The sequence below is a fragment of the Mauremys reevesii genome, linkage group 26 (assembly GCF_016161935.1).
Source record: "Mauremys reevesii isolate NIE-2019 linkage group 26, ASM1616193v1, whole genome shotgun sequence".
In the NCBI taxonomy this organism is placed as follows: Eukaryota; Metazoa; Chordata; order Testudines; family Geoemydidae; genus Mauremys; species Mauremys reevesii.
Window position 1 is genome coordinate 11,395,345 of NC_052648.1, and position 15,770 is coordinate 11,411,114.

The following is a 15,770-nucleotide window of genomic DNA, read 5'->3' on the forward strand; positions in this document are numbered from 1 at the left end:
GGTGGGGTGGTGGCTCTGTGCCATTATCTAAGCTCATAGAGTTCTCCCAATTTAGCAGCTGTGCTCAGAGAAGTGGTTGTGATGTGTCATCTCCCCCAGGCTGCCCCACAGAGACACACCTTCCCACAACCTGGGGCAGGCCTCATTTGCTCCATCCTTGGGATTAACACATCCCAGTCCCAGCTGGGATGGGGATCCAGGGGACCCTGGCTCCAGGCGACACCTCCTCCTGTCCTAAAGGAGTTTTCCTTTCCTTGGAAGGGCACCCAGAGAGTTTCTGCCACTTCTGGCCCATAGGGCTCCTAAAGGGAGCGCTGCAGAGTGTCACCCCGGCTTGAAGTTGCTCTTCTCAGGAGGCGGAAGGGTGCAGAAGGGACTGAAACATCCCATCTGAGCCCAGGTTGCTAATGGCCAAAAGTCACTGCCATTGATGGCTGCTAGGTGGCCTGCCTGCTAGGCATGGGTGGGTCCCATGTCACGAAACCACCCGCCCAGCTGGTCTTCACATTGGCAGGCTTAGCAGAGTGGCTAAGGATTGGATGGGCCACAGAGACTGAAGTCTCCTCTCATCTTGGAGGTCAGGGTCGAGGCGTGGAGGCTGGGGAGGTGGGAGTGAAACTTGCCCTGCTGCTGCCCGGGCTACCCTGTGGAGAGAGGTCTCCAGGGCCGTCAGCTCAGCACGTCTCCCCCTAAGTGGCTTGTTTTTCTCTTGCAGCTTTAGCTGGAAGAAATGGCGGGACATCTGTGTCGGCGACATCGTCTGCCTGCGCAAGGACAGCTTCGTTCCGGTGAGTCGGGCCCCTCGTGGCGGGCCGGGCCCCTCACTCCGAGGCCGTACGCTGGGGAGCGGGGTTGAGGGGGCCTCATTAGTAAAGTCTCTCTGAGGCCTTTTCTCTTTTGCTTGCTTTTAAAGGCCGACCTGCTCTTGCTGTCCAGCTCGGAGCCCAGCAGCCTGTGCTACGTGGAGACAGCGGATATCGACGGGTAAGGAGTGGGAGAGACCATGGGGAGACCACAGCCACCGGCTGGGGACCAGAGACACCACAGCCAACGTTCTGAGGCCTCCATATTTGGGATCCTGGCTGGAGACACCTTGGGCCTGGGTTTCAGAGGTGCTGGGTGCCTGGCAGCGGTGGGTGCTCAGCACCTTCAAAAACCAGGCCCCAAGGGATTCTGAAATGGGACACTGGAAATTCAAAACCTGGGGTGTGTTGCATCTGCAAAGCAGGGGACTACAAGTCCCATCAGCCCCCTCTGTACACCCCCATTTTCCTAGCTAAGCAGGGACCATATTTCCTACCAGCCCCATCCCCTTTGCATTTCCATTCCCCTGACCGGGTAAGAGGAACGGTCGTGAGCCAGGCTGGGCTCGGTTTGGGGAGCGGGAGCCACACGGCAGCAGGGGGCTGGAGAGAAGCCCCAGGAACCATGTGCAGAGCTGCAGTCAGCATGGGTTTGTCAAGAACAAATCCTGTCAAACCAACCTGATAGCTTTCTTTGACAGGGTAACAAGCCTTGTGGATGTGGGGGAAGCGGTAGATGTGGTATATCTTGACTTTAGTAAGGCTTTTGATCCTGTCTCGCATGACCTTCTCATAAATAAACTAGGGGAATACAACCTAGATGGAGCTACTATAAGGTGGGTGCATAACTGGTTGGAAAACCGAGAAAGTAGTTATCAATGGTTCACAGCCATGCTGGAAGGGCATAATGAGTGGGGTCCCGCAGGGATCGGTTCTGGGTCCCGTTCTGTTCACTATCTTCATCAGTGATTTAGATAATGGCATAGAGAGGACACTTACAAAGTTTGCGAATGATACCAAAGCTGGGAGGGGTTGCAAGTGCTTTGGAGGATAGGATTAAAATTCAAAATGATCTGGACAAACTGGAGAAATGGTCTGAAGTAAATAGGATGAAATTCAATAGGACAAATGCAAAGTTCTCCACTTAGGAAGGAACAGTCAGTTGCACACATACAAAATGGGAAATTACGGCTTAGGAAGGAGAACTGCGGAAAGGGATCTGGGGGGTCATAGTGGATCACAAGCTAAATATGAATCAACAGTGTAACACTGTTGCAAAAAAAGCAAACATCCTTCTGGCATGTATTAGCAGGAGTGTTGTAAGCTAGACACAAGAAGTAATTCTTCCGCTCTACTCCGCACTGCTTAGGCCTCAACTGGAGTATTGTGTCCAGTTCTGGGCACCACATCTCAGGAAAGATGTGGAGAAATTGGAGAAAGTCCAGAGAAGAGCAACAAAAATGATGAAAGGTCTAGAAAACATGAGCTATGAGGGAAGCTTGAAAAAACTGGGCTTGTTCAGTCTGGAGAAGAGAAGACTGAGAGGGGACATGATAACCGTTTTCAAGTACATAAAAGGTTGTTACAAGGAGGAGGGAGAAAAATGGTTCTTCTTAACCTCTGAGGACAGGACAAGAAGCAATGGGCTTAAACTGCAGCAAGGGCGGTTTAGGTTGGACATTAGGAAAAACTTCCTAACTGTCGGGGTGGTGAAGCACTGGAATAAATTGCCTAGGGAGGTTGTGGAATCTCCGTCATTGGGGATTTTTAAGAGCAGGTTGGACAAACACGTGTCAGGGATGGTCTAGATAATACTGAGTCCTGCCATGAGTGCAGGGGACTGGACTAGACGACCTCTCGAGGCCCCTTCCGGTCCTAGGATTCTATGATGAACCCTCTGTGACTGCCGGACATCACAGGTGGGTGCAGGCCTGTGTGGGACTTGTGTGGGAGCAGCAACGGCTGGCAGGGAGCCAGGGCGGAGGGGCCCCAAAGAGAGACACTGACTGAGCTTGGCTTGGAAACCTGCAAATGTCTGTTTGCAGGAATAGAGACTGGACTGGAGCGGTGCCCCGGGCCCCAGGGCTGACCAGCCCTGACCCTCGATGGGACTGTCTGGGGCCCGAACGGGAACTGCTGTTGCCCAATGTGACTGTAACTGTGTAGGCTTCTGTACCAAGGGTATCTACAACCTCCCCCGTCCTGCCAGCCCCAGTGACAACCTGCCCATCAGCCCTGTGTCTGAGCGGTTACTGGGACCCACCGGGGCTAGCGCCCACAAGGCCTCGCTGCTGAAGCACCTGCAGGCCTTGCCTCTGAGGTGCATGCACCTGGCAGGCTCCTAGGACCTAGGGGTTTGGGGTACAGAATAACCCCAATAATTACAGGGGCCAAAAGAGGATGCTCTGGAGGTTAAGTCACTGGCCTGGGACTCTGCAGAGTTGGGTGAAATCTCCTGCTCTGCCCAGACTCCCTGCCTGACCTTGGGCAAACCATGTCACCTCACTGGGCCTCAGTTCCCCATCCTTGCTCTCCCCCTCTCTGTCTGTCTGGTGTATTTAGAGTGTAAGTTGTTCAGGGCAGGGATGGTCTCTTACTCCATGTATCAGCAACAGCCAGCACAATGGGGCCCTGACCTCAACCGGGGCTGCTAGGTGCTACCGTAATGCACAAAAATCGTAATAATTAATAATACCCCTCTCACCCCACGTTTCTCGAACCCTTGGGGACAACAGGGCAGTGGTTCTCAATCAGGGGTGTGGGTACCCCTGGGGGTAGGCAGAGCTCTTCCAGGGGGTACATCAACTCATCTCTAGATATTTGCCTAATTTTACAACAGCTACATAGAAAGCACTAGTGAAGTTGGTACAAATAAAACTTCATTCAGGCAATGGCTTGTTTCTACTGCTCTATGTACTATCCACTGGAATGCAAGTACAACGTTCCTATTCCAATTGATTGGCTTTATAATTCTAAGGTAGAAACGAGGACGTGAGCGATTTCTCAGTCCTCAGCGCTGTGACGCTTTGGTACGTTTGTGTCTGGTTTTGTAAGCAAGTCGTTTTTAAATGAGGTGAATCTTGGGGGTACAGTAATCTGGAAAGATCGAGAGCCGCTGCACTAGGGGAGCGACCGCCACCTCCCTCGCTTTGTGGCTTTTCCTTCAGATTGTTTTCAGACCCGTTCTTGTTTTCAGGGAAACCAACCTGAAGTTCAGACAGGCCCTTCTGGCCACGCACCAGGAGCTGGTGAGCGAGGCGAGCATGGCTGCCTTTGACGGTGAGTGCCCGGCAAGAACAAGGTGCGTGTCGTTCGCCTCGCCGGCTCCAGGAGAAACCCGGAGCAACGGGGATATTTATTTAATTACCCTGCCAAAACGAAACCCTCCCCGGCACGTGAGTCCTCCCTGGTGCAGAGGGCAAAAGCCCAGACATGTGACTGACGCAGAGCCCCCTTGGGAGGCTGGTGCCAGTGCTCTTGCTCATCGTGCTGGAGGAGGCCAGATTCACATCTCTTTGTGCCGGGGGTGGGAGCTGGTGGAACAAGGCAGTGTCACGGCTTGGCCTCGGGGGATTCCAGCATGGGCGGCTGCACTGGGTAAAGAACGCATCCCTCGTCCGTGTTTGCCACCACCCCTTTCCGGTCAGTGTGGCGGGGCGACGACTCACCGGTGCGGCGCCTCCCGCTGGTCATCCTGGGAATGAGCTCTTTCCAGCCTGGAGCACCCTCTCGCCTGCCGCTGGCCCCCGTGTCCCTCCCGGACCATGGTGCCCTTTATGTCAGGGTTCTGCCTCCTAACAGTAACCCACAATCTGGGGCTCCCCACCCAGGGGATCCCCCAACCCTCTATCCCCACCTTGCCTCAGTGGCTACTGCCAGTCACCATCTAGCCCCCGCTCCCTGGGGCAGACGGCAGTTTGTAAACCACTCATCATCATCACTCATCACCAGCTGCCTCTGCCTGTCTCTGGGCTGCCCCCTGCAGCCCCAGGACCCTTTCATAGGCCCTTAACTCGCCTGCAGCCTGGGGCTTTGGTAGGCTGGAGCTCCCCACCCCCTTCTGCACTTCCCCAGCACTGCTCCATCCTAGATACCCTCCTCGGCTCCCAGGCAGCCGGGTCCTTCTCTCTCTAGAGCCAGAGAGAGTGTCCGGCCAAGCTTCTGGCCCACAGCCCTCTTATAAGGGCCAGCTGGGCCCCGATTAAGCTGGCCACAGCTGTGGCTGCTTTTCCCATCAGCCTCCCTTTTCCCAGCTGCAGCCCTCTCCAGAGCTGCTTTCACCCCTCCAGGGCCGGAGTGGGGTGACCACCCGCTGCAGTCAGCTTTGCCTACCTTGGGCTCCCCCAAGCGGCCTGCAGTCCCCTTCCCAGCAGAGTTGCTTTCAGAGGCTGCGGCGAAGGGGACCAGACACATTCCAGGCCAGATAGACGGAAGGGGAGGTTGTGGCCGCCTTCAGCATTCTGCCCTTAGGACCACTCTGCCAGGGCCTTAGCCCTGGGGTGAATTTACACCAGTGTGGCTGAGATCAGAATCGGACTGATCTATTGTATATTAGGATAAAAACAACCAACCCCTGGCCCTCCCGCCATTCCCTTCCTCCCCTCAGGACCTAGGTCTGTGTTCTCAAGGATTGTCCTCAGCCGTGTCTCCAGCTCCTGCCTCTTCTTTCTTCAGCCAGACAATGCGGAGGGTGATGCTGAGCTACCCCGAAGCTGGGGTTCTGAGGATGAAGGGGTTAATGTTTGACCCTAAGAGCCTCCTTCATTGCTTCCCAGGAAGGTCGCTGGGCTCGCTCATCCTCCCGCCATCCCAGTCCGTCCCCCCACCCGCCATCCCTTGGCATATCTCTCTCAGGTCACTGTGGCCTCCTGCGATTCCCTGACAAATCCTGAGCAAGCCCCGTCTCTCCCTGGTCTGAGTTTCTTCCACAGAAGCTGTGTCATCTCCCCCGATCAGGCGGAAGGGGGTGAGGGGTGGGAGGAGGGACCCCTCTCTTTAGTTGCTCCCCAGAAAGCCAAGGAGTGATTCAGACCCTCCTTGCTGTTGGCATCCCAGGGAAAGTGACCTGCGAGGAGCCCAACAGCCGCATGCACAGCTTCATCGGCACGCTGGAGTGGAGGGGTGAGAAGTACTCGCTGGATACTGAGAAGATCTTGCTGCGAGGCTGCAGGATACGCAACACCGAGACTTGCTACGGCCTCGTTATCTACGCGGGTGAGTGCCAGCGGCATATGCGGCCCCCCGCACTGCCCTGCCCGCACCCTGCCCAGCCCCAGGAGGAGGCAGGGATGAAAATAATAATAATAATTATTGGAAATATACCTATTTCCTAGAACTGGAAGGGACCTCGAAAGGTCATCAAGTCCAGCCCCCTGCCCTCACTAGCAGGACCAAATACTGATTTTTGCAACAGATCCCAAAGTGGCCCCCTCAAGGATTGAACTCATAACCCTGAGTTTAGCAGGCCAATGCTCAAACCACTGAGCCCTTGAATCGCAAAGGTCGGCCATTCACGTGCAAGTAACACTTCTAGAGTTCCTGCACCAGGAGCTCTCCAATGGCTGTACAAAGGGCTACACATAATTATACTCAGTTTATAGATGGGGAAACCAAGCCACAAAGGTGAATTGAATTGCTCAAGATCATACAGTAGGTCAGTGGCAGAGCTGGGAATGGAACCTAGGAAGCCCCTGGTCTAATCACTAGACCACGCTGTGGGATGGTGGAACGGGCTTCCCTGGAATGAGTTCCTATCACAGTGTGATGACACCTACATCATGGGGCACGTGTGAGACTTTTCTCCCCAGTCTGGAGAGCAAAGTGGGTGTGATGCAGCCAGGGTGCCAAACATTTGCCAGGACCATGGGTTTTTTTATTTTCCTTTCTAAAATGTGTCTCGTCCAGGGTTGGATTCCAAAATTATGAAAAACTGCGGGAAGATCAAGATGAAGAAAACCAAGCTGGACCGCTTGATGGACAGACTGGTGATCTTAGTAAGTGCATCTCTTCCACAAGAAACGGGCTGGCCAGCTGAGCTGGCGGCTGCCTGACCGCTCACTCCCCAGAGGTGAGGCTCTGTCTCTGGGTCAGCATGGAGTGGAAGGCAGGTGTGGGACTGGTGTTGGGAGCGTTTTATCTGGTGGTTTGAGGGCGGGGGGCAGTTCAGACCCAGGTCAGTCATTGCCTTCTAAAAGCTGCTGGGGGAGATGAGTTGGGTGCTTCTCAGTCCGGTTCCTAGTGGCTGGATGTCAGTGTCTCTCAAGGCAGCATCGCAACTGGCGTTACTTTGATTGCTGGCAGCTTCAGCAAAGGGACCAAGGACAGAGGCAGAACTCCCCTCTCCTCTAAAGACAGTGCCTCTGACACAGCAGTTAGTGCAGCTGGGACACTTGCATGGCTTTTCGTTCTCAGCAGCTGTCAAAATGGCACTTTCCCCATGGCCCCTCCCCTGAGTGGCCAGACCTGTCCTTGTCCTGGTGGGCTCTGCCCACCCACTGTGAAAGCAAAGAGACCAGCCCCTTTCCCCAGCACTGCAGTTTACGTTAAATAAGAAGACCAGGTTGACTTCACTCCATTGAAGTCAAAGGGGCCAGATTCTCAGCTGGTGGACATTGACCGTAGCTTCCCTGTAGAGCTGTGCCAGTGTACACCAGCCGAGGATCTGGCTTGGAGAGCACATCGTCATGTTCCGTTTTCAGAGCCACTAAAAGGTCCTCTGTCCGTAGATTCTAATTTAAAGGCTAATTCTTGTCCTGCTGTCTTGAAAAACTGCGGCCACGTATGTTTGCAGAGGGCTCAGCAGGCAGATGGGTGAACGTGGTGGTAGGACCATGATGCTCTGTTGATAGCTACAAATGAGCTAGTCGAGGCTTTCTAAGCTCCTGCTTTCAGGTGTTTGTAACTTTCCAACCAAATGACCCATCAGGCCTATTTACATCAACACTAGGAACAGCAAATATTCCTCGTGGATGTCTGGTTAGATACCAGCTGCCCCCGGGGCTTGTATCGTGTTTATCTCGGAGACAACACGCTCCACGGCTATTTATAATACCATCTGTGGTGTTCAGCACCGTTGTACATCAGAAACGGGAACAAATTAGGCTTCCCCACACAGACAGCGAGGAAGTGACTTGTCCTCAAGGTGTTTTTATTTATTTTTTGGGTGGGGGGGGGCAAGTGGGACAGGACACAAAACCCAGCTCCCCAGAGCCATCGTCCCCACAAGACCATCCCGTCTGCCCTGAAGTCTCTATTTAAAGGCAGCACTCTCAGTCACCTGTTCTAACTACGCTGCCTCATTGGCTCTGTTCTTCCATCCTTTGTCGGTGGCTCCCACATGATGCTCTGTGGCCCTGGTGGGGGGGGGTCTGTGGATGGTCACGTGGCACTAGCTCCTCCTCCTGCTTGCCAGGTGCATGGAGAGAAACGAAAGGGGCATTCAATATTTTCCTACTGGTGCTTTGCCATATAAGCACTGGCTGCGGGGATGTTCTGTGACTAGGGATGGGCAGGGGTGGGTCTAAGCCATAACAACCAGGAAGGGAGGTGCCCATGAGATGTATCTATATTATTATTATTGACTGTGTTATGTGTAATTATTATTATTTTATTATTAATTTGTATTCCGGTGGCACTGAGGAGCCCATTCATGAACCAGAGCCCCAGTGTGCTAGGTGCTGCACAGACACAGAACAAAATGACACAATCTCTTCCCCAAAGAGCTTCCCCTCTAAGTAAAATATGGCCCCCCACCAGGGCAGAGCTTGAGAACTCGGGCTCTGTGTCGAAGGTCTTGTTCACATGGGAACGTTTTACCAGTTATCCGGCTCTAGTTATACTGGTATAAACCTCCGTTGTGTGGACACTCTTATTCCGGTATAAGAGTGGCTCTTTTGGGTTTAGTTCTAAACCCCTTCCCAAGTAACCTGAGAAAAGGCCCAGAATAAGGATGTCCACACAAAGGTTATACCAGGATTCATGGTTTCATCCATCTTCTAGTCTGAGCTCCCTGCGTAGTTAATTTTCACCCGGAAACCCATGCACTGAGCCCAGAGACTTTAGTTAGACTGAAGCATGTTAGTCCTCAGGAGACTCAGCTGTGTCACACGGCGAGACCAGGAGACCAAGGTGCCGCCCATGCCCAAGGCCCTGCAATCGCAGGGAATTGATGAGGTGACAGATGCCCAGATGATCCCAAAAGGTGATCCACACTCCCAGCTGCAGAGGAAGGTGAAACCCCCCCAAGCTCACCACCTGGGGGGGAAATTCCTTCCTGATATCAATGTGGCCATGTATGACCAGGGCATGTGAGCAGGACACACCAGCTGAGGATCTAGGGATAACTCTAGTGGTTTAAATTCACACCGTAGGTTATACCGAAGAAGGGCCTGTCTGCACCCGTGTAACTACCCTGCTTCACACCCGTGCAGCCATTATCTGCACGGGGAGAACACCAGTGTAGCTAAACTGCTACTAAAATGGCTAATGCAGACAGGCCCTCGCTCCTGCCTCTCCGGACGCCTGGGCGGTGCTGCTTGGCCCGGGAACCCCCTTGGACAAAAGCCTGGTGGAATCCTGCACAGTGCCTTGAGATGTGGATTTCTTCCCCTGCCCCCAGATCTTCGTGATGCTGGTCATTACATCCTTCTGTCTCGCCTTTGCCGCCGGATTCTGGGCCGTGAGGTTCCACGCGGAGCACAGCTACCTGTCCGCTTTGTATGTCGGCACAAGCCCTGCCGAGCAGGCCTTTTTCACCTTCTGGGGCTTCATGATCCTGCTGAGCATCATCATTCCGATGTCCATGTACATAACGTAAGAGCCTCAGAGCGGATTCTGTGCTGCCTATAAATAGTCGCTGTCTTTTACGTTTACCCTTTTGCCTTCCTGGGGCAGCCTGCCATTCGGGGCAGCGGGGAACGGGACTGGGGGTCGGCACGCCTGGGTTCTGTTTTTCACTCTGTCGTGACCTTCAGCAAGTCACTTCTTCTATTTGCCTATCCGTGGAAGGGGGTAATATTGACCTAGCTCAGAGCTGTGATGCTCAAATTCGTTAATGTTAGTAAAGTGCTTTGGGATCCTCAGATGAAAGTCACTAGAGAAGCGCACGGGAGGCTGTTGTGGTCTGGAGGTACGGCTAGGCTGGTGGCGATAGCGTGATGATGAAGATAATATTTGGTCACTGTAGACGTGCAGACTCAGCCCTGCGGCGCCTCCTGCTGGTGACTCCTGGGAATTAGCTCGGTTCCAGCTCTGGAGCGCCCTCTGCAGGCCAGTGATCCGCCTGTCCTCTGGACCCCGTGTCCCTCCCTGGACCCGGTGCCCTTTTACATGGGGTGCTGCCCCCTGGCAGTAACCCCTTTCTCTCAGGGTCTCCCCTCCCCAGGGAAACCCCCACCCTCTATCCCCACCTTGCCTCAGTATATGGCTACTGCCAGGCATTGTCTAGCCCCACGGCCTGGGGCAGGCTGCAGTATCAGCCACTCATCACCAGCAAGGGTTGGGTTTGGACCTGCTGCCTTGGCCTACCCCTGGGCTGCCCTCTGCAACCCCCAGTACCCCTTGGCCTTCTGCTAGGCCGCAGCCTGGGGCTTTCCAGGCTGGAGCTCCCCAGCTCCTCAACCTTTCCCCAGCCCTGCTTCACTCAGGTACCCTGTGTCCAGCTCCCTGCAGCCAGGCCCATCTAACTCTATAGCTAGAGAGAGACGTCTGCTCCTGGCTTCCCTGGCCTTCTTATACGGCCCTGTTGCTCAGTTTGGGGTGTGGCCCCAGCTGCAGCCGCTTCCCCCACTCAGCCAGGGTTTTACCTTGCCCAGCCCCAGCCTCTTACAGGGCTTTTCTAACCCCTTCCAGGCTGGAGCGGGTGGTCACCCCGCTACAGTCACTAAATGATTCCGATGAGGACACAAGTGTGAGCCTGAATACAGTTAATGCCCAGCACTGTGGCTGTTCAAAGCACTTTACAGGAATTAGATACTGAATCCTCTCCGGCCGCAGTGAGGTCAATGTTCTTAACCCCACTTTACAGAGTGGGGAAACTGAGGCACGCAGGAGGGACGTGACTTGCCTGAGGCACCAAGTCAGGATTAGGGCTCCTGGCTCCCACTCCTTTGCCTGGGCCTCCCTCGGTGCTCATCAGTATGGTAACAGGATGTTAGATTGAAGGGTGGGGAGGATGGAATGTGATAGCTGGTTAGGGCTAGGAACAGGAGAGAGCAGACTCTCCCTCCCCCTCTAAACCTGACCTGAGCCTTCGCTGAGTCTGGAAGAGTTTAACATTCTCCTCTGCCCATTACTTTGCACATTCACTCCCCTGGGAAGCAGGAGCGATGAAGATCTCTGGGACATCTCTGCTTCCGTCCTGACCAGAGGCAGGAATGACTGGAAATCTCTTGCTCACCCAATGACTTGAGATTCTCAGCCCAGCTGGGAAGACACCAGAGGTCCGATTCGTCAGAAGTAGCTTCCAGACTTTTGGGTCCTTACCTGAACCTTCAGACGTTTGAGGTTTGTCATTAAGGGCCAGCTTTTCAAAGGTGCTGAGGGACAGATGTTCTGGCACTCGGCACCTTCCATTAGGGGCAGATTTTCAAAAGAGCTTAGCTCCCAACCTGCTCCCAACCCAGAATGCTGAGCTCTCATGAAATTCTGACCCGAAGTGATCTGCATTGTTTTGGATTCGAGCAGGCTCCGAGCTGTAAGACAAAGAGAAAGGGGGAGATGTCAGATTCCCAAACGCCCCTCGCTCTGTGGCTAAAATAACTATCATGCCTGTTTTGTGTCTCCTTCCCCCGGGTCTCCTAGGTTTGAATTCATCTACATGGTGAACAGCTATTTTATTGACTGGGACCTGGAGATGTATTACCCTGCAAAGGACACGCCGGCAAAAGCCAGGAGCACCAGCCTCAATGACCAGCTTGGCCAGATTGAGTACATCTTCTCAGACAAGACGGGCACCTTAACGCAGAACGTTATGACCTTCAAGAAATGTTGCATCAACGGGATCATCTATGGTACCTCTGAGTGGAAGCAGGTTTCTATGGGTTCATGGGGGAGGTTGACCTTGAAGAGTTGCGGGGTGCAGGACACCTGGGTTCTATTGTTCAGCTGGGGATTGGTCCTGCTTTGAGCCGGGGGTTGGACTAGATGACCTCCTGAGGTCCCTTCCAACCCTGATATTCTATGATTCTGCTGCAGACCTGCTGTGCAACCCATAGCAAATCATTTAATCCAGTTCATTAATATTAGCAAGGTGCGTTTTGGTCTTCAGGTAGCAGGTGCTGTAGAACGTCAGCATGCAATTATGTCAGATGCTGTTGGGCAGCTGATTTGCTGGGACTGCTGCTTTTCATGCTGGTCAGTATTGTCCCATTGTTCACTGGTGCTCTTCCTGGCTGCGTGGTGCACCCATTGCTTCGGGTAACCATACGTTGGCCGGGACAGACCCTTTTTAAGCCCTGTCTTGGCTGTCCTGACTTTTTTGGCAAAAGTGGGCATTTCTCCTGTTTGCTCTTGCCAACTGCGGGACAAAGGCACTTTTGTCAAAAAAGCGGGTGCGTCGGAACGTGCCGGGGGAGGGAGTGGCAGTGCCGGCCCCTCGTGGTGGGGAGGCAGGGCTCAGGAGAGCAGCAACGCCCGCCCTGCGTGGGGAAGGGAGGATCAGTCTTGGGCCAGCCCCACACGGGGGTGGAGGGTGGCTTGGGTGAGCGACTCGGGCCAGCCCCGCAGGGAGGTGCGGGCGCTCTGGCTAGCCCCACGCGCGGTCCTATTTTCCCTTTGGGAAGTATGGTCGCCCTACTTGTCTCTCACTTGGATTGTAAGGTCTTCGGCGCAGGGACTGGCTTTTTGTTCTGTCTCGTGCCTAGCACAATGGGACCCTGATCCATGGCGGGGGCCTTTGGGTGCTACCACAATACAAATTATTGTTATGTCTTCTAAAGAATGAGCCTTCTGTATAACCCCCTGGGGAATGTCTGTCAGCCTACAGTCGCTAGAGAGGGCCCAGACCCCAAAGCTCCTCCTAGGATCCGCCTCAGAGAGAGGGGAGCAGGGGTGGTTTCAGATCTGAACTTCCTGTCCGACCCATCCGGAAAGCAGCCAGTATGGAGCATCTGGTCTCCGTTCTGGCACCGCAGCCTTTGGCCTGGTGACACTAGATGAACTGAGACGTGACGTGTGACCTGGGTGATTGAGGGCAGGGTGCGGGGAAGGCGGTAGGCAAAGGTGCTTATTGAAAAGGGGGTGGACCCATTGGGAGCCGAGTCGAGCTGGAAATGTATCTTATTTCCCACAAAACATTTGGAGAGGAAATGAATTTTGTCCCAGAATGTTTTTGAGGGTGGGGGTCATTGAAACCCTGCAAACCCTGAATTTTTCAGTTCTGGGTTTTGAAAACTGGTTTTCAGGTTTTTGACACCCCCCAATTTCAACAGAAACAGAAATTTCTACAAGAAAATTTCCATTTTGTTGAAAAGACCTTTTCGGTCAGGGTTGTGTCCCTCCCAGCTGGAGGGCTGAGGGGAGTTCAGCACAGCAATGATGGCTTGTTCGTAAATTCCTGCCAGCCGCTGCAGCTCTCGTGTGACACTCCAGAATGCATTCATGTGCCTTCCCCTGCTTTACTTCAAGAGCTCTCCTTAAATGTGACCTGCAAAGGAGGGAAAGAAAAGGGGTTGTTCTTTTATGATGAAGGCGGCCCCCAATTTTCTTTTTTAAAGTTATTTTTATGCTTGTTATTACCCTTAGAAATATCAGGATTGTCAGGTCTTGTCTCCCCTTGTATTGCTGGATGACTAGTTGGAAGTCTCTCATGGTTTCTCAGGCTCAGCTCTTAATTGATGAGACTTGCAGGGCAGGGAGTATTGAACCTTTAACACAGAGAGCTTTTCTCCTGACTGCCTATTGTGCATTTGTGTTAAAGGTTCTTTGCCAAAACCAGACAGGGGGAAAGCCCCAAGGAACTTTAAGGAGTGTGAATAAAAACCACTTTCTTATCAGAAGTAAATCTAATTTCTCTTCCTTGGTATCTGGTGTCATAACCCTTTCAATTCTCTGGTCATCCATAGAGTTTCCCAGGGAAAGTAGGTCAGGTGAGATCTGAATTTCTAATGCTAAAAATATGCAAAGAACCCAAACCAAACAAAAAACTTCAACCAACCAAACAAAACGCCCTTATTTTCGATCCAATTAAAAAAAATCCAAGCCTGTCAGGACTTCTTCATAAAGAATCGGATAACAGGACGAAGACCACAGATTTTTCCTTTTGCAAAGTCACCTTGAAACCCTACAGTTAGTGGACGGAGCTTAGGGATTGGCCGTTCTTTGGATCTTTCAGCCGGGTATCTGGGAAGGGGCTTGGCAGTGAGAAGCCAGGAGAGATCAAGACTCCCACAAGGCAGTGATGAAAGTGGGAGACATGGGAGGGCAGGTGGCCAGTGCTGGAGAAAATTGTTCTCTAATGAATTAAGGGAAGATTTGCAGAAGTAACTAGTGATTTTTGGGTGCCCAACTTGAGATGCCTAAAAGCGCCTGATTTCCAGAGGGTGGGCGCACTCCGTTTTTGGACAGTCAGGTCAAGATGTTGTCAGCTGGGTCCCCAAAATCACACGTCACCTTTGACCATCTCGGCCTGAGTGCCCACTAAGAAGCGTTCAGTGCCGGCTCTTTATTAATTGATTTTTTTTTTCAACAGGATCTGCAGATGGTGAAAACAAACCTTCGGTGCGTAACTATCCGATGCGTAGTTATAGTAGTTATACGTGGCAGAGCCGAGAATCCCTGCATAGCAGAGCCGTACGCTCCTCATTGTGCTCGCTGTTCCCAGGCCCAGGGTTTAACACAGTGACAGCCATTGTCAGCTTCCAGGGAACGGGAATCGGGCCTGCCGATCTCAGGGGTTATCTCTGAGGATGCTTCTAGCCCCATGTTGGCCAGTGCAGGAAATAACTGTCTCCAAACACTGGTTCATCAGGTGGGCTGATGGTGGTTTTGGACTGGTCTGTATTCCTGGGGTGCAGAGGGCTAGGAAACGTGTAGCAGATTTGGGGCCTGATTCCCCATTCCCCTGCACCTGGTACAGTCATTTACACCTGTGCAAATGTCCCTCAAATTGTACCATCTCGTAATCATGTATTAATGTGTTATAAACAGATCCTTAGAATAAAGGGTGAGATACTGGCCTGTTTTGCCCATTAGAGGGGAAATGGATGGTAGGAGACAGGTTGCTAAGGGAGCTGGAACCAGCTTAGGGTCCCTCTGCACTTGGAGTGGGGGTGATTTCCCGCTCAAAGAGACGTACCTGCGTTAGCTCTGATGGAGCCAAGGTGCTGAAACCAGAGCAGGGGCTCATTTGCCCTGAGTATATCCCGGTCTGAGACCACAGGCTGGCGCTCAGCCTGACTAACCCATCCCGCGGCTCGCGCTGCCGAAGCTACGCTCCAGTTTTAACACCTCCGGTCCAGCGCAAGTATCTCTCCTCGGGCTGGGAATCCCCCCCTCCCCGGCCAGGCCCTTTGATTTCTCCTTCTGGAGAAAGGTGCTCCCCATGGTGCTGAGCCGGGTCTGCCTGGCTCTTTGATTTTGCTCCTTGCTCCTCTGAACGTCTTGGCCCGCTCCCCTTGCAGAAAGCCAGCATGAGCTGGAACCCCTACGTGGACAGGACGGCCGAGTTTCACGACCCCGCACTCCTGGAGACCGTCCTGCGGAACGACGACCCGGTGATGAGGGAGTTCCTGAGGCTGCTGGCCCTCTGCCACACCGTCATGGTGGAGGAGAAGGACAGTGAGTTGGGTCTGAAAATGGCACCCCGCCGCCCCGCTGGCTGAAGGGATTCTCACGGGGCCCCAGCCTCTGACGCGGCCTGTCCGTCTTCCCGGACTTGGCTGCTTTCGGCAGCCATGTCTGGAGCTGGAGGCCGGTGCATTTAAAGATGAGCCTGGCTGGCTGAAGGCCCATTCCCGCCCTGCACCAGAG

The 15,770-nt window shown here is 53.4% G+C and overlaps 1 protein-coding gene across 1 annotated transcript in view; it reads left to right on the plus strand.

Moving 5' to 3' along the window:
• The window catches only part of ATP8B3 (ATPase phospholipid transporting 8B3), a 46,025-nt gene that overhangs the window by 14,071 nt on the left and 16,184 nt on the right, over positions 1-15,770 (plus strand). The window contains exons 7-15 of the mRNA XM_039515787.1: positions 716-788; positions 914-984; positions 4,000-4,082; positions 5,859-6,017; positions 6,708-6,796; positions 9,421-9,614; positions 11,604-11,812; positions 14,491-14,519; positions 15,422-15,578. Of these exons, the coding sequence (XP_039371721.1) occupies positions 716-788; positions 914-984; positions 4,000-4,082; positions 5,859-6,017; positions 6,708-6,796; positions 9,421-9,614; positions 11,604-11,812; positions 14,491-14,519; positions 15,422-15,578 (1,064 nt within the window). The remainder of the gene's footprint in view (positions 1-715; positions 789-913; positions 985-3,999; positions 4,083-5,858; positions 6,018-6,707; positions 6,797-9,420; positions 9,615-11,603; positions 11,813-14,490; positions 14,520-15,421; positions 15,579-15,770) is intronic.